The 21,395-nt window shown below is 35.3% G+C and overlaps 2 protein-coding genes across 2 annotated transcripts in view; one reads left to right on the top strand and one right to left on the bottom strand.

The window, feature by feature from the left end:
• Positions 1–791, bottom strand: part of ptprr (protein tyrosine phosphatase receptor type R) — a 38,699-nt gene extending 37,908 nt beyond the window's left edge. Inside the window, exon 1 of the mRNA XM_079868896.1 lies at positions 581–791. Within this exon, the coding sequence (XP_079725022.1) occupies positions 581–638 (58 nt within the window). The 5' untranslated portion in view covers positions 639–791. The remainder of the gene's footprint in view (positions 1–580) is intronic.
• Positions 792–4,260: 3,469 nt separating this feature from the next.
• Positions 4,261–20,126, top strand: rab21 (RAB21, member RAS oncogene family). Its single transcript, XM_079868191.1, has 7 exons — positions 4,261–4,622; positions 8,347–8,406; positions 9,059–9,166; positions 13,352–13,415; positions 13,922–13,976; positions 16,003–16,091; positions 18,738–20,126. Exons 1-7 carry the CDS (start codon positions 4,491–4,493, stop codon positions 18,878–18,880), a joined length of 651 nt encoding a protein of 216 aa, XP_079724317.1. The 5' UTR covers positions 4,261–4,490; the 3' UTR covers positions 18,881–20,126.
• The last annotated feature ends 1,269 nt before the right edge of the window (positions 20,127–21,395 follow it).

Below are 21,395 nucleotides of genomic sequence, written 5' to 3'. Positions count from 1 at the left end.
GAGATAATTCACTCCAAAATGTAAAGTTTTTAATCATTTACTAATCATTTACTAGTCCTTCCAAACTCTATCTATCTATCTATCTATAAGAAAGAAAACTCAACACTCAAAGTCAGCCTTAATAAATAATTGTTGCAAATTATCAAGAACATAATATATTGTATCATACAACATTAAAATAAATATTGTATGAGCATGACACAGGCGCAAGACAACGGCTACAGTAAAAAAAAAAAAAAAAAAAAAAGTAATGAATATCTGCGTTATCTGCTACTGTACCTGATCTGCGCTTCAGAAATGACTGTGCATAGGTGATATATTCTTATTAATTTTAGCATTGACTAGATAAACATTTCCCTGTCTAATATAGGTTCGCATAATTTCACTATTTCCACGACATGAAATTGGTTTTATTTACTCCTTCTAGCCTTCAAATAATCCAACTGCCCATATATTATTAAAAACACCCCATATGCATTTGCCAAATAAACGCCGAATTCACTGTTACAGTAGCAAATGAGGAAATTATTACAGCAAGAATTAAAACAAACATCGATATCGATATTGTTTTTAGCCTCACCTGTGACGTGAAATCCCATCAATAAAGAAATAACGACTAATGCCGCGTTGACGAACATGATTCTCCTCGTTTTATTAAAAATACATTATGCCTTTATGAATGTCAGTCGAGGCTGCAGTGTCTCTATGTTGAGACACTGAAACGATGGCTGTTTAATACAATAATTCCGTTTCTTCTGTGATCACACACCCTGATGTGTCTCTGTAGCGCTGAGAGGATTCATTTAACGAGTCGATTCGGTTGATCAATTCATTTTATAGAACCGATTCAGGCTATGTTACGTCTGGTCCATACCAAATCAAAAATAGTAATTTAAATAGTTATATTTTAAACCTGTTGTTTATTTTAGTCAAATACAACTGTAGTAAAACGAGAATAGCATACATTTCTATAGCTCGTGGAAAGACAGAAGAATTGTGATTTTTTTTTCTGTGATGAATTAACCATTCATAATAATGTTTGCAGCTGTCTTCTTCACCATTTACTTCTGTTTGTTTAATGCTTCGTTGTTTAGAATTCAAGTGCCCTGTCACCTCACAAACTAGTCCAGTGATTCAAAAACGCTCTGCGATTCGGTTCTAAAGAATCTTAAGAACCCGTTCAAGGGAATGATTGATTCATTTGTGAATTGTTATTTCTCAAAAGAGAAAATGAGTAGGAGAAAGACACGAGATGAAAAAAATTAACAAACTTTATTTGCCAACATACATTTTCTACTAATGAATAAATACACCTGCAGTTTCTGCACATCTCGGAACTGATAGCACACGTACCCCACGAATATGTCTATTTGATCTTATCTGGAAGACAAATTTTTTAGAATGTTTGCTCATCTGCAATACGTCTATAGGACGTTTCCTGTCAGATGTCAATTAGACATTTAGAAAATGTCTTTTAAGATGTTTATGATTTAGAATGTAGGCTATGTAAGATTGACATCTTAAATACGTCTATCAGATGTTAGTAAACAGCAGATGCTTTCCAAATGAAGTGATCTTTAACAGACATCTTGCAGACGTACATGTGCTATCTTATATCATAATAATAATAATAATTGATTTGATCATTGCAGCCATTAAGAAGACCAGGCAACTCAAATGTTGTTTGCTCAGTCAAGTCAAAAAGTCTTAAATCTATCAGAAGTTTAATCCCAAGGCACAGGAGAGAGAGAGAGAGAGAGAGAGAGAGAGAGAGAGAGAGAGAGAGAGAGAGAGAGAGAGAGAGAGAGAGAGAGAGAGAGAGAGAGAGAACAACTTAAAAGCGAGGTAAATATTAAAGCAGTCTTGCATGAAATGTAGTCTTTGATTCTCAGTCAGCATCACTTGGTTCTTTGTGCGAAAGCTTCTTTTATAGACCAAGAAAGGGCTGTCAGACAAAGTCACATGATGGCCTTCTTCATTCAGAACTCAGGCTAGCATTCATAAAAACCAGGACCTTGACTGCAATGCAATGTTTTTGCTTAGTGACTCCTTAAAGAACATGTATTTTCTAGTACAGTATGTTCCTTCTACAACGATGATGCTCATCCTGAAGTACAACTCATCGTCATCTTCAACAACCTCATAAACACCCCACAAATCCTCCATTTCTTACTCATGAGCTCTTAAGAGGAGATCATGTTGGATGATTTTCTTCTTAAACAATTCAGATCTGCCTAAGTCAGTCTGCTGTGTCGTCTTGTGGCAAACATGTACTGTAGCTCTCTGCTGTTGCCATGGCAATCTGAAGTCTGACATTCACCATGCAGCAAAACGCATCCCTGCCAAAATGCATCGCCCAAAATAGATCTGATGTATTTTATGCGATTAGTTGGAGGGTAACTGCACTCCTGGAGTTTTGAATATCCATCTTGGATCTGTATTTTCTGAGACCATAACAATCAGACCTAATACAAAGACCATAAGAAGCAGCTTATCTGTAAAGATATTTGACAAATGATTTAATCATGTTTAAATTCATTTTAATTAGATTTTTAAAAAAAAGTAGGCTAATGACCCAAAAAAAAAAAAAACCCGTATGTAAAAAGTTGTATTTTAGAAGGTTAGCCTAAACTAATCTGTTTAAATAGTTTCCTCATTGACACATTCATAAAGATCTTTCATTTTGATTAATATTTTACATTTCATACTAAACAATAAAACACAACCAATAGCCTACATGATAGTTTACTTTTGACAGTAGATCAATTTATAAGAATACAAGCCATTTATTGGCCAAGTATTTCTACTTTTTTATTATTTTACATATTTTTTTACACGTAGCCTAATATGTCACTGGTGAATTATATGGTATCTGCTGCTTTTAAAAGTCATAAGACTTTCTAGCAACTACTGTCAGTTCTGACTATACAAAAATAATCAGTTGATAGAATGGAAAGAAAACTTATAAATGGGAGGGGATTAATGGCCCAGATGTTGTCTCTGATTGGTCAGATGTTTATAACTATCATAATTTATATCTCTTCTCTTTCCCCCAGTTCAAGGTTTAAGCCTATAATCCCAGACTAAAATACATGTTTGAACTGAAAGCAACTTGCACTGACACAGATCTTAAAATATCAGTGCCATTGTTTTGTCACAAGATGCACACCAGTAATGTTTTTTTTTTTTTTTTCTAAGGCACATTTATAAAAGCTAGTTAAATGCCATAATTAAACTTAGGCCAAATCCTGGCTTAATCTAACCCCTGTCTGTGAAACCAGGCCTTTATTTTATATTTATTTAAAGGGTTAGTTCACCCAAAAATGAAAATTCTGTCATCATTTACTCATCATCATGTCGTTCCAAACCCGTAAGACTTTCATTCATCTTCAGAACACAAATTAAGATCTTTTTGAGGAAATCTGAGAGCTTTCTGTCCCTCCATTGACAGTATGCAACTACCACTTTGATGCTTCAAAAAGTTCATAAAGAGATCGGAAAATTAATCCACATGAATTGAGTGGTTTTGTACACATTTTCTGAAGAGACTTTAGATGAGGAACAGATTTAATTTAGGCTTTTATTCACATATAAACAGTGATCAACAAACATAATCAGAAGCTCGCCTCAACCTGAACATGCTTGATGCTTGACAAACCTCATTGGTTCTTGAAGAAGCTCAAACAACACGAGAATGAACCTAATTGGTTCTCACGTGTCAAACAAACATGCTTGATCTCCCATTTACCACAATTGGTTTGAGTTGATGAATGTTTACATGTGAATAAAAGTCTAAATTAAATCTGTTCATCATAGCCTATAAAGCAATTGTGCCTCTTCGGGAAATGCTGTTTTATGACATGAGGGTCAATTAATGAAAGAATTTTTATTTTTGGGTGAACTATCCCTTTAAGTTCATCGTCGTTATTATTCAGGTGGCTTTCGCGTGATTCGTGTTACTTTTCTCTGCGCTGAAACAAGATTGACGAATCACAGGCGTTTTGGATTACCGTTTGCCTTTAGACAAAAACATTTTTGGGGATAGTTGAAGTGTGTGAATTTATTGATCTTAACATTTTTTTAAACAACCTATTTAAAATGATTACACATTTTAACAAACTAATGTCTGCACCAGAAATAAATAAAAACAAAACATCTGAAGCGGCTCAATGCATGATTGAGCCACCGCGCGCCCCCTGCAGGAATAAATCGTGTGAGTCTCATAGGAAACCGAGCCGCGGCCCCGTGGATCACCTGACCACCTCTCAGTCACGTCACAGACACAGAGCGCCATTAGACTGATGGCAGATCTTCAACAGGAGTGAATCAGTGTTTAACAGTGGAATCAGTGCGAAGACTTCATGCGAAGCGCAGATCGGTGGCTCTTTGTGTGCGTTACTGTCATCTGTGGATCTATATGGCTGCTGTGATCGGCTAGTGGGGCTCGAATCAAGCTTTGTTTTTGCGTCCGGGAGAGAGAGAGTTTGGGCATGGCGGCGGCTGGAGGGAAGACGTACTCGTTCAAGGTGGTGCTTCTGGGGGAGGGTTGCGTCGGCAAAACATCGCTGGTGCTGCGATATTGCGAGAACAAATTCAACGACAAACACATCACCACCCTTCAGGTGAGCGAGTCTGCTGAACTAACGTTACTCGACGTTATTATGTGTGAGCCAGCTGTAATATATCGAATATATTGTGTGTTTACTGCTAAGTTACTTGTTGTAATAAACGATTTGTTAGCTTGTTAAGTTGTTTTGCTCGTCTTTTTTTTGTTTTCCCTATAGTAGTAGATTATGGGCCTAGATTGTGATAGATTATATAGCACGATAATAAGATTATATATGCAATTCGAATAAAAATGGTGTATATAATCATATACTGTGTATAATAACTATATATTTAACATGAGATGTCGAGCAGTGGCCTGTAGTGCCACGCGATAAGCTTTCATTTGTAATCCAAACACCGTTTGACTGGTTCTTGTATAATTATGTTTACTGTTTTTCATGCTAACGTTACCACTTGAAATGATTGTTCTTTTAAAAAAGCCTTTGGACATTTAACCCTAAATCTTTATGTGGTCACTAATTTATGTCCAAGTTTTTCATCAACTAGCCTAACGTTAACGTTACCTGTATATGTTCAATTAGAGGAAACTTCTTCTCTTCCTGTTCTTTTTTTTTTTTTTTTTTTCATAAGAACCAAAACATGTTCAGTTCATTTGTGATTTTTGTGTAACGTTACATATATTTGGTTATGATGGAAATGAGTAGTGACAGAATTATGACAGAAAGATTAGAACTGATGTTGTGTATTTTCAGTTGTGAAATATTATTGCAGTCTAAAAGAACTGCTTTTCATTTGTAAATATCTTAAACTGTAATTTATTCCTATGATCAAAGCTGAAATTTCAGCATCATTACTCCAGTCTTCATTGTCACATGATCCTTCAGAAATCATTCTGTATGATGATTTGATTCTCAACTTATTATTATCAAAGTTGAAAACCGTTTTAATATTTTTGTGGAAACCCTGATGATACTTTTTTCAGGATCTTTTGACGAATAGAAAGTCCTAAAAAAACACGATTTATTTGAAATAGAATTTTATGAGACAATGAAAAAAATACTGGCACTTTTGACCATTTTAATGTGTCCTTGCTGAATAAAAGTATGTAAATATGTGTGTGTGTGTATATATATATATATATATATATATATATATGTATGTATGAAGACCTCCGATGCAAAAGCCTCTAAAAGCCACCTCTGTCAAAAATTAGATAATAATATTTTGTGAATGCTCTCCGCACATAGAAGGCTATACATTCAAATACTTTCACTTCAAACTCTCTAAATCCCAGCCTCAGTCCATTCAGAAATGGTGGTACTTGGGTAGAAACCTATACATAAGAGCCTGATAAAAGTGTTAATATTAAACAAAAACTTAGATTGACTTCACATATATATATATATATATATATATATATATATATATATATATATATATATATATATACACAGTAGTCATCATTTGAAGTGGATCAAAAAAGTTCATCAAAGTTGTCCTAAGACAAGAACCGGTATTGTTCAAAATTCATGTATAGCTTTGAAAGGTTTTGATCCACTTCAAATGTTGACTACTGTATATTTGCCAATACAAACAAATAGCCTAATAAATCTTACTGAGCCCAAACTTTTGAGTGTAGTTTAAAACATTTTTTTTAATACTTTAAGTAGTCAAAACTAGTCCATACACCAGTCAAGAGTCTAAATAATTATTATACTTTTATTTTATTATTATACAAGATTAATATTTTCCACATTGTAGGAAATAAATAAATAAATAATAAAATCACCAAAGTTATGAAAAAAACATAAAGGGAAGGATGTAAATGATGTATTGATTATATAGCCTATTAGCCTAGGTTTTTCAATACTGTCTCCCTTTGTCCTAATAACAATTAACACATCTTTTATCAGTTATCAAAGGGTGTGTATATATTATGCCTTATGTAACTATAAATCTATGTATATTTACAGGGTTAGTTCACTCAAACATGTTCATCATTTAACCACTCTCATGTTGTTCCAAACCTGTATGACTTTCTTTTCTTTTTTTATCTGTGGGAAAAAGGGTATTTTTATGTTTTATTTAAACTGCTTGGTGAACATAATTCTTTAAAACTCAACATTAAATATAATGAAAGGCCATCAAAGATTTTTATCACTGTGGCTGAGTTTAGAATGAGGATGGATTTGTAATAATTCATCCATGTTATTGTGTAACAAACTATAAAGCATACAGGAAACTCTGCTGTGGCCTTTATGTAACACTGTGAAACCTGCTACATGTTGTCAATAATCTATTATAATGATTGTATGGATTATAATCATTCCTCTTTGACCAAGCTTTTTTCCTTCTTCAGCCGAACCCCTTAGATGTAAAAAAAATGTCTTACTAGCCCTGAGTGAGAATTTAAGTTAATATTTCATTAACTTAAATGTTTAATTTCATAATTGTTGTTGCTCATCACAGTTGGTACAGGCATCAGAACCGTGTGTGTGTGTGTGTGTGTGTGTGTGTGTGTGTGTGTGTGCGCGCATCAGAACCGTGTCTCCGTGTGTGTGTGTGTGTGTGTGTGTGTGTGTGAGAGGGATTCCTGCCGCTGTTTTGACTCCTTTACGTTTTATAAGCTTTTTACGAGTTCTCAACTGGTCAAAATACCATCAAATGTCGGCTACGCACACACAACGAGCGCATTTATCCCAGCACACAGCATTTTTTTGGACGTTCTGTAAGTTTCGCCTCTAAATAGGCAATACGTCATCAAAGCCATCTAATCAGGTTGTGAACATATCCCTATGCCTTTATGTTCGGTGTTAAAAATGCCAAATTGAACGCTAAGCAGACCAGGACTAAATGGTTTTTATTTTTGTTCCGGACCAAACTAACCAAGCAAACCAAACTAAGTGTGAACACCCTTAGAGGCCTCTGTCCGCTTGTTTGGTGCGCACCAGGGTTCGGATGGCACTGTTCACATGTTCAAATGAACCGCACTAACAGAGAAATCGCACCAGGGTTTGTTTTAATCAAACCAAACATGCCAAGTGTGAACACACCCTTAATCAGGCATTCTTGAACATTAGGTGTCTGAACTACTATGCTTAAAAGTCTTCCAATTACTGTATAAGTTAGTGGCACATCAAGTGAAATTCATAAGTTTGAAATGAAATAAAATTAAATGAGGCATTTTTACAGGGCTTTCCTTTGTACTACTGTAAAACTAAAGCGCTTTACAATCGTGTCAGTGGGTCTCCCCTCAGACCACCACCAGTGTGCATCTACTTGGATGATGCAACGGCAGCCACAGTACAACAACACCAGTGCGCTCACCACACACACCAGCTATATATAGAGAGAGAGTGATAGAGCCATTCAAAGCATGGGGATTATTATTAGGAGGCCATGATTAATAAAGGCCAATGGATGGAATTTTACCAGGACACCAGAGTTACACCAAGTGTCATGGGATTTTTTTAACGACCACAGAGAGTCAGGACCTTGGTTTAACATCTCATCCGACGGTGCTTTTTGACAGTATAGTGTCCCCTTCACTATCCTGGGGCATTAGGACCCACACAGACCACAGGGTGACCGGCCTCACTAACACTTTTTTCCCAGGAGGTCTCTCATCCAGGTACTGACCAGGCTCAGTCCTGCTTAGCTTCAGTGGGAAACCAGTCCTGGCCTACAGGCTGATATGGCTGCTGGGATGTTGAAATGTAAATAGACTTGAATCTTCTGAATTAATACAAATTTATGCATGTATGCCTTTGTTTGCAGGCATCGTTCCTTACAAAGAAGCTCAACATCACAGGAAAGAGAGTCAATCTGGCTATATGGGTGAGTCGCACACATTCCTCACTGTGGTTGTAGCATTTGTGTAGCAATTGATCTTGAGTAAAAAGATTAAGCAAAGTCTTGTTTTGGAATGAAGGTAGTGATCCATAGTCTGTGAGACTGAACAGCTCGTACTCGATAGTTGATGAGATGCAGTCTTAAAGTAGCATTCACAAACCTTTATTTATCCAATGAGGAAAATGTAGGTTTTTTTCTAGATATTATTTTTGTTTTTGTGCTGATAAAAGTGTGCGTTACCAGAATGGAGCCCAGTGATTCGAGGGGATGTCAGCTGTAACGGAAAGATGCTTCAGAAGCGTAGCATGTTTGTTGAAATATATTTTGCGTTCTGATGAAAGATGACTTTCTTCGCAATAACACCAGAAATGTGTTTGACTTTGAATTGTTTCTTGACTTCATGAGCCAAACACAATAACTCTCATCTCTTCAGGAGTCAGGTTTGCGCTTTACTTCCAAGTTTCTGACAAGAATTTTCCAGTCAGTTGCGTATCGAACACAAGATGCCTGCATGAGCATTGCAAAAAGTAGTTAAAATGCATAATTCTGTCATGAAACTCTTCACAGTAGCTAATTGGTTCTTCTAAGTGGACAACCAGTCGGTTTCTGTTCTTGAATATGTTTACTTTTGTCTCAGGATACGGCTGGTCAGGAGCGTTTTCATGCCCTTGGACCAATCTACTATAGAGATTCCAACGGCGCCATATTGGTGTACGACGTCACGGATGAGGACTCGTTTCAGAAGGTGAATGCTTACATTAAATGATCAGAATCTAATGAGGTGTGACGATACACTTATCTCACGAGAAGACGACTATACACGAGAATGAGGCGAGACGATATTTTGACACTATTTTAAGAAATCTTCAATGTCAAAATATGTGACTGAAAGTCACAAAATGCTAAATAATGCAGGTGCATTTTGAAACGTTTTCACTAATCTAGGGCTCTCACGATTATTTTGTCATTCGAATAAACGGTCAATATTTTGATTGGGCCTAAAAAAAAATGTTTTTTGGGTTCCGGTTTCCGACCGACCCTGTCAATTTATGTGCGACCCAAATTTACTTTATGAGCTTGGGGAAGAAATAATACACAGGGTTCCCGCGGGGTCTTAAAATGTCTTAAATTCTGAACTTTAAATTTAAGGCCTTAAAACGTCTTAAAAACAGCCAGATTTTCATCCGCGGTCTTAAATTTCATTTAGTCAGGTCTTAAAAAAGGTTTTACCGTCGTTCATTTCCAGAAACCGCAGAAAGTTATTACAAAGTAGCAAAAAGTATCGAAGTCGCTCGCCAAGAGGCAGTTCACATATCGCGTCTTTTTCGCGCTCAAGTTCATTCAAATGTAGGCGCACGGTAAGCGCGCTTATAATAGAAGCGACGCGCTTGTTTATTTCCAGGCGCAGTGACATGAAAAAAGACATGAAGGATGCGGGTGCACCCAAACACTACGGGTGTTTTTCTCTTCTCCGTAAATAAATCTTGTAACAGAGCTACAGCAAGCGTTTTTCGGCGGTGGAAATCCATTAGCCACTAAAACTTTTTTGTCATTGTGGAGTTGCATAGCAACGACAGACGCCACGGGAAAATCGGACCGAATTTTACTATTAATAATAAAAGATAAGCTAAAGTGTATTGTAAATGTCACTAAATAATTTTTTTATAAAAAGAATGAGTCAAAAAAGATAAATTAAAGTCTGAAATATGTGAGGTTTATCTTTTTATAAAAACCTTTTTTGTCAACTTAATTTGAACTTGTACATGTTAGTAGGCTTATATAACATGTTGCAAGACACTTTTAAAATCTGGCTCGTATAAAATCGTATTATTTTAATGTTTATGTTAGTGCGTATTGATGCTAATTTTATTTGTTATTTGCTGTTTTTCGACATAAAACTTGGTGAATTGATTTCATTGTGTAGTATTAGTACTTTTGACCAGGATTCTGTGATAACAGTGATAATTTTTGGCACTATAATAATTAAGTGAAACGTTCATGCCATTTCATCTCTAGTTATGATCAACTATGATCAACTAAAATCATCTAATTATGTGTTTTTTACATTAGGCCTAGCCTATAATATGCAAAGTACAATTTTCTATTAAAAAATTATATCTGATTCTGTTATTTTCTCTGACACGAGTTTTCAGTAATTGAAAAGTTAATGCTTTTTCAATTACTGAATTCATTGAAATAAAATGAATTCTTTGATTTGAATATGTTTTGGCAATGCGTCGTGTAGGTCTTAAATTTCAATCTTTGTGGTCTTAAAATGTCTTAAAAAGGTCTTAAATTTGACTAACTGAAACCTGCAGGAACCCTGAATACAAATTAAAAAACTTTAATTTAAAAAACACAAATAAAAAACTTTGAGGCGAACTATAATTTCCGTTTTTGTACAGCACCGTTTTTGTATAGCACTCTTGCGATGCAAGACAGAGTCCTGCACAGGTCCGATTTTGTAAATCCGCACTTTATCGCCAGGTCATACAGAAGCTATTACACGACAATTAACACAAGGACAACTTCAGCCGAAGCTGTCAAAAGGCCGGTACATGAAGAACATGGCTAACGTTACCACAAAAGTGAGTAACTTAGTCTTATAACATTTTACCAATCGAACAGACGCGGCTACAACCCTATCTGCCACTCGTTTCGTCTAGCCCACATTTGACAATTTTGGGTTCAAACACGCCCTGCACACCACACATACTTAACAGTGTTAAATTTGAAAAATACTGTTCGCTAGAACTGCTTGGTTTGTTACCACAGTTTCTGCGTGCTTCCTCAGCGATGAAGTTTCACATTTGCGGCTATCCAACTAGGGCTGGGCGATAAAACGATAACGATAATTATCGCGATATAATTTTTCTCGATAAAACTATATCAAGAGGTCGATAAATGTTCGATAATGTTTATGCGCCAAAAGCGGAACGAAACTCATTTGAACCGCGGCTCATTTTATCCGCTCGGCTCAAAGTCCAAACGGCAGCGCGAGCGCGAGCTCACTAAAGTTAGAGCAGATGCGTTTACTCTGATCGGTCTCGGTCACGAAATCCAGTGAGAAGCGCTTGAATTCAGCGAGGAACACAAATGTCTCAGTGATTTAAACCAGTTTAAAGGCAGATGAAACAGCGCTGACAAACTGTGCGCAACGATACAGTCTGAAGGCTGAAATTCCCATCATTTACCACGGATTTACTGTTAGCTTAGTAATATTAACTGCACTATGAAATGTAGGATATACATTGAATTGTATTATATTATTAATGTAGACAATGTATTAAAGGACTAATGGAATATAATTACAGTATTTAATAATGTATTTAGACTACTGTTTTTCATACAAATACCATAGAAACCATAAAGTTACATTTTGCCATGATAGTGAGGTGCTGTAGGCTATCCCTGGTTTTATCTGTGGTTATCATGATCTAAATGCATGATACTGGATGACCAATGGTTAAGTTTAATAAAACTCAAACAGTCAGAATATTACATTTTACCAAAAAAAAAAAAAAAAAAAAATTAGCACATGCAGAAACTAAGAAATTGTCCAATAAATATATTTATTTTGTTAAGGAAAAATGACAAATGTTTGTCATGATATGTTCTGACAATAAAGAGTAGTTTAAAACCACAGTTAACGCTCTGGTTTCTACAACTTTCACTTAGGAGCAAAAATCTGCCTTTAAACTTTAAAGAAATAAAGATTTGACTTTTATCGTGATAATTATCGATATCGACTGATATAAAAAAAATTATCGTGATATTTTTTTTTTGCCCATATCGCCCAGCCCTATATCCAACACGAAAATGTTTGCAGCAAAGCCTTTCACTCTATTTTCTTCAGATAACTCCAAATTTCTCCCACACACTGGACTTGATTTTTGATGACGTATTGTCGACAACTTTACAATCTCCACTAGCTATTCTTTTCTTCAGCTCCTCAGCATCGTCTCGACGACTGCAAGCAGATCGCGCGCGCGGTTATGAGGAATTTTTAAAAGCGTGGCGCGTGGGCACAAATAAACTGATGTGGATTTTAAATTATTTTATCAACTTGAAATACAGGCATATTTTTGTAGATGTGTTCCTAAAAATATGCATATATTTTTACGTTTGCATGTGATTGTTTTAAACCCGTGTTTAGACCCGTGTTTCCCCCTTTTGTATGAGGTTAATACTATTAAAGGTATTAGAGGAAACATTGCTTGATGTCTGGTTTTTTGGAGTAGAAAAAAGTACACACATTTAAAATCAGCGTGTGTGTGTAACATGCTGGGACACACAAGGTGGTATAGGTACATGTAGCCTACATGTAGTATAGTTAGGCTATGTAATGAAAAAATAGAGTATCCATCGCTACTGTAAAGTAAAATGAAAAATATTATAATAATTTCCTACCTATCTCTTGCTGCCACTGAAAAAAAAAAAAAAAAAAATTTAGGCCTTGAGTAATCGGATATTTTTTGTGGTAATAAAAATAGACCTAAGTGAACAATAGCCTTTAAAAGGATTTAAAATACATATAAAATAACGAGGCAATAATAATGTTAACGAATGTAACTCCAGGTCTACCTTCTGAGTATGACATAATGCAAGCAGCACTGTAAAATGTTTTTGCCACAAACTCAACTCCTTCATGCTGAAATAGCGAGACCGCTTTCACCTCTGAGAAATATCATCACGTTTTAATATTGCTAAATCTCGTAGCACTCTCGTCACACCCCTAGAATATAATAATGACTATGAAAGCCAACGATTAATGTATTAAATCGATTCTCAAGGTTTTTACTATTCTTCAAGACACAGTATTTTACTGGGTGATAGTATATTATTGGGTTCTAGTTTGTAGATTAATATGGTAAATGTTTTTTTTTAATGATTTGTTCTTGCTGTAACCTAACTCTTGTTTTCTTGATAGGTGAAGAATTGGGTAAAAGAATTGAGGAAAATGTTGGGGAATGAGATCTGTTTATGTATAGTAGGTGAGTAATATTGGGGTGATTTTGGTGGGAAATCTGGCAAATGGGTTTAAAGATGTTACAGGGTTCCCTAGTCATGGAAGATATGAGAGAATTTTAAAATGATGATTGCCTGGGAAACTAGAAATGGATAAAATCTTAAGATCATGGGAATATCCAGTTTTTCCAGTTGTGCTCAGCTCTAAAACATATCAGCTATTTTTATCGCTCTCTGTGAGCACAAACTCAAAAATGATTTACTCGAAATCCTTAAACTGGAGAAGTCATGGGAATTCTTTGGTCTTAAAGAGTGGGAACGATGATGGTAAATGTGTTATTATTGATAGTAGAAAAGCATTATCTTATTAGACTGAATATTAAATAAAGATGCAGTGAATGGTTATGTCTGAAACTTTCCATAATCACGCCTTTATATGCATTATATAATTTTGATGTAATATTTATGTTATTTGCTGTGAACATATACTGTAACATTGATTTTTACTTGAATTGTATCTTTCTTTTTTTAGGCAATAAAATTGACCTGGACAAAGAGCGACATGTTTCAGTGGAGGAAGCAGAGGGGTATGTACATCTCTCATGTCTGTAATGTGTTTTTACTGCAGATAATGTTTGTTTTATTGAATCAGGATGTTTTTAGTATGCCTTGTGGATATTAGATTATGTGAAGGAAACCTTGGATGCGAAGGACAGAAGTCAGTCTCTCTGTCAACTTTAAAAAATGTTCTATAGCTTTATTTTTATTTCAATCTAAACTTCAATTTGGCTCTAAATTTCAGCTATCCGCAGTGTTAATAAGTTATCGGATTTGGCTTGTAAATGGCTGTATGCTTCAAAGTGACCTGAAACACTGTCATCATATAAAGCATTATATAAAGTCTTTATGCCTAAAGACATATTAATATATTTTGGTTTTGTATGTTACAAAAGTACGCATACAGTTTTATATAGTCATAGTCTATAGTAATATCTCTTAGATTAACATTGTATAATACACTATTTGAGTGAGGATGTATGATGTTCACATGCACTAAAAGACTGGTCACATGATTAAGACAGTCACATGAGAAGATGAGTCTACACAAGATGTACTGAATGTGAAGGGAATGGAGCAGTAAATTGTGCTCTTCTGTGTTACTTTTTAAAATAGGTTTTATTCAGTGGAACAAAGTTTACCTTAGAAATGTGGGAATGTCTTTTCTTAAACTGCTCTTATCCCGAACCTTCATTCTCAATCAGTGTTTTTGTCCTGTTTTCCAGTAAAAAGATCTAAACATCCTTAAAACAAGATACATTTATTTGAGAAGCAAATTTCACTGATATCTGTCAGTATTAGGGACATTTTATTCATAATATCACAAAATGAAATGCTTACAGCTAGGGCTGCACGATAATGGTTATACGCGAATATTTCGCAAAATATTATAATCGCAATTTCTAATCAATTAATCTCATTTGAGAAATTCCAGATAAGTTTATATATATATATATATATATATATATATATATATATATATATATATATATATATATATATATATATATATATATATATATATATATATATATAAATAAATAAATGCGCTTATTGTATAATATTAACTTTCAATGTAATAAAGGTTCTGGCAGTCATGATCCGAATCCAAACCAATTCTTGATCTACTTTTTTTTCTTATTAATTAATCTAATTAATAAATCTTTAAATATTTATTTATTTAATTACATATGTAATTATTAGTACTTTTTAAAATAATTACATGTTTTAAAAAAACACAAAAGCTAGTAAAAAAGAGAAAACAAAACATTACAAGCAATAAACAAAGAGTGCTTTCAGTATTTAAGAGTATCTAAATGTTTTCCATTCAAGAGCAGTGAGTGATTTTTCTCTTTCTCAGCTTTACTGTTGTTTGATTTACTGATGACATCATAGACAGCGGGAGATCTAATAAGCTGCGTTCACTTTATAAAAGATTGCTTTACGGAAGGTTCGAGTGGTGTGTGTGTGTGAGAGGAAATGGAAGCAAGCAGAATACGGGTGTATCTAAAGCACATGCAGCGTTTATTCAACAACCACAATCACAAACAATATGATCAAGAATCATGTTTGGATTTATTACAGTTCTTCGAGGATGTATGACACTTTAATTCGAGCAGAATTATACAATGGACATCAGTAAACTCCAACATGCATATTTGTCAGTGTTGTCAGATCATCAGTGCTTTTTTGCATCCCAGAGAGAGCTTCTGCGTGCGCATTGGTTGCCAAATTGACAAGATTAAGTAAAACACTCAGCGGAAAATGTATCCTTTTAAGATAAAAGCTCCATTTAGGGGATTTAAGCTTTTGGCATCTGGAAACCCCTAAGCAAGATAGTGGAGGTGTATTACTAGTGCAAGACAACGTAAATGTAAAAAAAAAAAATGTTTTAGGACAAATAAACAGCAGGCCAATATCACAATGATTTTTTCTTTTTACATTATAATTATCATGATTAAAATACGATTAACCATGCAGGCCTACTTCCAGCGCCTTTACGTGCTTTCTGAGAAATTATTATTTTGTTAATTTTTTTTTTTTGTCCTTTTCCAGATATGCAGAGTCAGTGGGTGCAAAACACTATCACACATCAGCCAAATTAAACAAAGGCATTGAGGAGCTGTTTCTGGACCTGTGTAAACGTATGTTACTTTTAGATGCTGTGTATTCTGTCAGTCTGTCTGTTTCCCATAACAGGGCCTGAATTTTATTTCAGAAGGAGGGAGGAGGGGGTGGGGATGGAGGTGTTTGAGTTTAATTTGAGGTGAAGCAGAATTATTATCTCACCTAAATGTTTGATCACTCAGTGTTTTTGTGTTTTTACAATTGATGCAATTTATATGCTGAATCATATTGTTAGGAAGATACTTTGAAATTTGAAAGGAAGTTTGTTTTCAAACTTAAAATCTATTTATTTTTAAGATGACCTTTTTCGAAATCTTGATTTAGTTTTTTGGGTCTACTAAAAACAAAAACAAAAAAAACAACATTATTTTTCAAATATTTGACATTGTTGCAGCACCTCTCTTCCCAGTCTGTCAGTAACGCTCTGTTTAGTTCTGATCTCTATTAAACCCCTCCTTCTGAAAAGCACAATGTGCTCTGATTGGTCGGCTGGATCAGTGTGTGGTGATTGGCCAAACACTTCAAGTGTGTTTTGGAAATGTCATGCCCATTCCATAACCGCGAGTTTCAACACACTATTAACAGAACTCTGACAGACCTTGTCCCTTTTTTTTTGCTTATGCCTTGGGAGGGAATTATTTAAAGGAGTAATATTGAGACGTGTTCGTTCCAGGAAGACTACAATCAAGGCGTTTCAGGGAACAGTTCTTGCTAATAAAGAGAGTAACTCCCTTTGGAGTCCATCAACCTTTTTCATGCTAAAACACCAACATTAAACACTAAAGTGGAAAATGTAAAAAAGCATAATAGGACCTCTTTAACTAAAAATGGAACAAAAATTAAGTGCAGTCAGTTTAGACTTTGTAATGTTCACCAAGCATAGAGCTTGGCGGAACGACCAAAAATATGTTTCACGGTATTTATTAAGATTTTGGCGATTTCGCTGTATATCACAGTATTTTTTTTTTCTTTTTCTTTTCATGACTAGACTAAGTTTATAGTGGCTTATTTTAACATTGTAGTGTCAAAAACTAATTTACTTTCATAAATTAGAGGTAATTAAATTTATAAAACTAACAATTTGGTTAATCCTTTAAAATCTAATCAAATGAAAATGTAATAATTCCTTGAATTTTTTGGAAAGTTTACTTAAAAAATTAAGTTTACGTTTTAAATTTAAACGTGTATGAAAACTTGTGTGATGTTCGTTAAAAATAATTCTGAAAGTGGACCATGTTTTTTGGTTCACAGTGTTAATGTTTTACACATTTCAGATGCATGTTGTGCAACCAGGTGATCGTCTGTCAAATTAAAGAAATCATCTTCTGTCAGTGCGCGCCCTGTGTAAATTTGATGCATCGTGAACCCTGGGGCTCAACTCTTCATTAGACGACACATTACTTAGTTCTCTTCGGTTCTTGATTAGACTATAGATATAGGAATTATTTTGAAGCTTGGCACTGTTCTTTTACACTCCAGCAGCTCATGATCCAGCATTTTCATTAGCTGAGTTTTCATTACCCTTCAAATTGTGCAAATTACGAATTGAAAATACGGCCAATGGAACCACATCAATTTCGCAAAAACTCCCATATACCGCAAAAAAAGTTTTATGCTCTCGTGAGGTGGTTTTTCAGACAATTCAAAAAAGGAATATTTTGCAAAACTGATAATGGAAAGAGACAGGAGGGAGAAACGCCTCATACGTGGCGCTCTCAAGTATAAGGGATTTTTCTTGCCATGAATGCTTGGATAACACACCTACATCATCTTCGATTACAAATAATGGCTAGTGCGTTAGATGCGATATATGTAAACCTACCAACATACCAAATTATGTTTTAGTCGCCGTCATTTCGCAATAGTTTTTTATTGACATTCATAAAATATCGCAAAAGTTTGCACAAATCTGTAACGCGGCTATTGTCTCAGAACGCCATTGTTCAAATTAAATGCTGCTCCACACGAACTTCAAACTCTTTGAGTTATAACGTGAATTATGGAACTCAATATGCGCCAAAAATCTTCCCAAACCTTAATGAGAAATGCCTCTATATATGCCTCTATAAAATATTATTATTATTATTATTATTTTATTTTATTTTTTTGGCCAAATTGTACAGTCCTACAAACAAGCACGCCTGTGCTTGTTTGTAGGACTGTACAATTTGGCCAAAAAAATTAAGTAATTAGTTTGCTACCTTTTTTTTTTTTTTTTTTTTTTTTTTATTGCAATTGCGGTTTTATCAGAAAAAGGGATAATCCACCCAAAAATTAACTCAACTTTATGCTTTCCCAGATGTACAGTATATGACAAGACTTATTATAAACTTATAGATGTATATTATGGCGGCCTTCCATACAACCTCAGTGGATGAATCAATGTCTTTTGAAGCAAAACGATTGGTGTGTGTGTGTGTAAGAAAAATACTAACTTTTTTTTACTATAAACAATCATTCACAACGCGATAAGTGGCGGTCCTCTGTGCTTCCATGTTACTTTTCACGCAAACTTCAACACTCTACAACGTCTTCAAACTTTTTAAGTCACTCCTCAAAACATGAAGACATTGAGTCATCCACTTGCAATATATTTGTTTGTCTATTTTATAGATTATTACTTATCTGTCTTTAATTTGTGACGTTTTCGCCGGCATCTGTAGGGATGATGGAGACGGCTCAGGCGGAGGAGAGGTCAAGGGGGAACGGCGCGAGTCACACAAGCACAGCCCGGAGAGGCGTACAGATCGTTGATGACGAGCCGCAGACTGCCATACCCGCTGGAGGCTGTTGTACATCCGCCTAAACACACTTACACACTTTTACCATACCTGGGACTGATAACGGCCTCTCTTGCCCTCCTCTGTGTAAGAACTGCCACTTCCCACAGCTACACTTATCTGCGACCGCTCTACAGCTCTGTCAAGTCATTGCTTTAACAGTTTATTCCTTATTGAAACGGTTGATTTATAACTCCACCCTTTTGCTGGCAGACTTAAGGGGGGAAAAGATGCGAGACTGACCTGTTCTGATGATTCACTTAGGCAAGTTATTACAAATAGGTAGCAAACTATAACAACGCCCAATCTTATGAAACACATGCACTGATACATTTCCCTAACAATCTGATGTTGGCTCTTCTTTTTTTTTCTTTTGGCAAGGTGTTGTGCATGTAGAATCTTTAAAATCCTTGTTAGATTTTACGTCTAAGAAAAAAAAGAAAAGATATTCTTTATTATTTAATAACTTATTTACAATTTCATCAAACATCTACATGTCCAAAGACCTTTGTACTTGTCATTCTTATACGGTCTCATCCTCCTGTCTTTCATATCTTCTGTATCTTTCTTAAAAATGCAACATTAAAGTCCATCTAGAACATTTAAACTCCTTGTAGATTTTGTCTTTTCTCTTCAACTTGCCTATTTACTAAATTTGAAAATGGGAAAAAAAAATTGTTTGCTTGCTAAATTCTTTATAGAGAAAACTATCCAATACTGTGTACTTTAATTTTTCAAGCTATCAAATGCAGTCAGAAAAGTGTACAGATATTCAATATTATTGTATGAATGTAAAATGAATAATGGCTGTGGTAACTTTTTTTTTTAATTTGTTTTTAATTGTTGCTTTTACTATGTTAATAATTTTTTTTTTTTTTTTTTTTTTCAAGATCTGAACATTTGGACAGTTTTTGGAACTACTAATAGTTTCCACAATCACATCACCTGTAAACACTGAGGTGCAGCTGTGAGCCTTCTGTGCCTTTAAATAAAAGTGTCTAGATTGACCCACCTATTGTCTCCTAGCATATATTATTAGTAAAAACTTGTTTACTTAATTTTGCAAATTATTTGTTTAGTTTTACAGTTGCATGATGAAATGTTGGTTAAGCGTTGTAACTGTGTTTCTATGACTGGTGGAAGACCACTAGAGGGCATAAATGAGTGGAATACCTTCATGTCCTTCTGCTTGTTAAGAACCCTAAATAGTAGCTTTCGCCTTGTGACCTTAATGATGTATCTCAATAAATGCTTGCCTACAAATCAACAATCAACTTTCTTAGAAGTCTTTTCATTGACCTGAGTGACTGGAGACTGGCGGTCTTCAGTCAGTCAGAGAACCACGGTTATATGCGTAACCAATATATTCTGTTTCCTTGACCTCTGACCGCCAGAGAGCATGACTGAGTGGAAGATGAATAACAAATCTTTCACGAGGGTCTGCGATGTGCATCACCCATATATTTAGCACTAAAGGGCCATTCTGAACCTGCACAGAATTAGTACCCCACCAATCATTCAAGACATGCATAAACAATTTATTGAACAAAAGCATACACAAGGTTATTGAACTTTCATTAGAAAAATCTTACGAAGTACAAAGCTCTTGAATGGCACAAAGATCTTGAAGTTTAACATGGAGAGGTAGGGTAAAGTAATTATTACCAGAGCTTCAAAGTGATTTTAGTCCCGTCCGAATGTGCCATCTCAGTAATCATTAAAGACAATGTCAGTAAAGAGTGCCTATTACCAACATAATCCAATCTGAATTTAATTAATATATCGTTCGACCGGACTTAACTGTTTTTATATCTAAATATAGGTTATATGTGTTTGCGCACATGATATCAGGAAGCAACGTAAAACACACACAACGACAAGAAGGTCTCCCACTTCTGTAGAAAGTAATCAGAATAAGTATCCCTGCAAGATTCAGATAAGGATGATTGCACTATACAAACTTTGCCCGCGCCTGAACCAACCACCCCATGGCTTTGACCTGCTCTTGAACCCACCGATTGCAGAGCTACATTAACCAGATCGGTAGCTGCGGAGTCTGATGTTTGGCATTAGTCGGCAATAATTTGGGCAAGTGTATTAACAGTCTTGTGGACCCAGACAGTCCATTGAATTATATACATTATATACATATTAAGCTATACATGCGTCTAGATTCCTTATTCAGACATCTTGTCTTAATGCTTCTCCGGAGGCCACAATTACTGCTGGCTCAACTAGGGACATTGGTCTATTGGCCTATTGGTCCCAGTTCCTCCATTGCCGACAGCAGATGCAAAACACTTCATTAAAGGCACACTATGCAGTTTACGTTTTTCTCAAACAGCGACCCCTAGAGTCGCTGTGGAGTACTTGTATTTAACGTTACTGTTGTAAATACCACTCACGCAGAGCCGTCTCTGCCCTCTTCCGACCGCGCTTTCTTCGCTTTCTTCGTCGACTCTGCCATGATTCGCGTCTGAAATGCGTGCTAGTGTCTTCCATAGAGGCTGCTTCATATGTTGTTGATGTATGTGGCGTTGT

The sequence above is a fragment of the Squalius cephalus genome (genome assembly GCF_949319135.1).
Source record: "Squalius cephalus genome assembly, chromosome: 4".
Lineage (NCBI taxonomy): Eukaryota > Metazoa > Chordata > Actinopteri > Cypriniformes > Leuciscidae > Squalius > Squalius cephalus.
The sequence above is the reverse complement of the archived record's forward strand: the minus strand, read 5'-3'. Positions and strand labels throughout refer to the sequence as shown.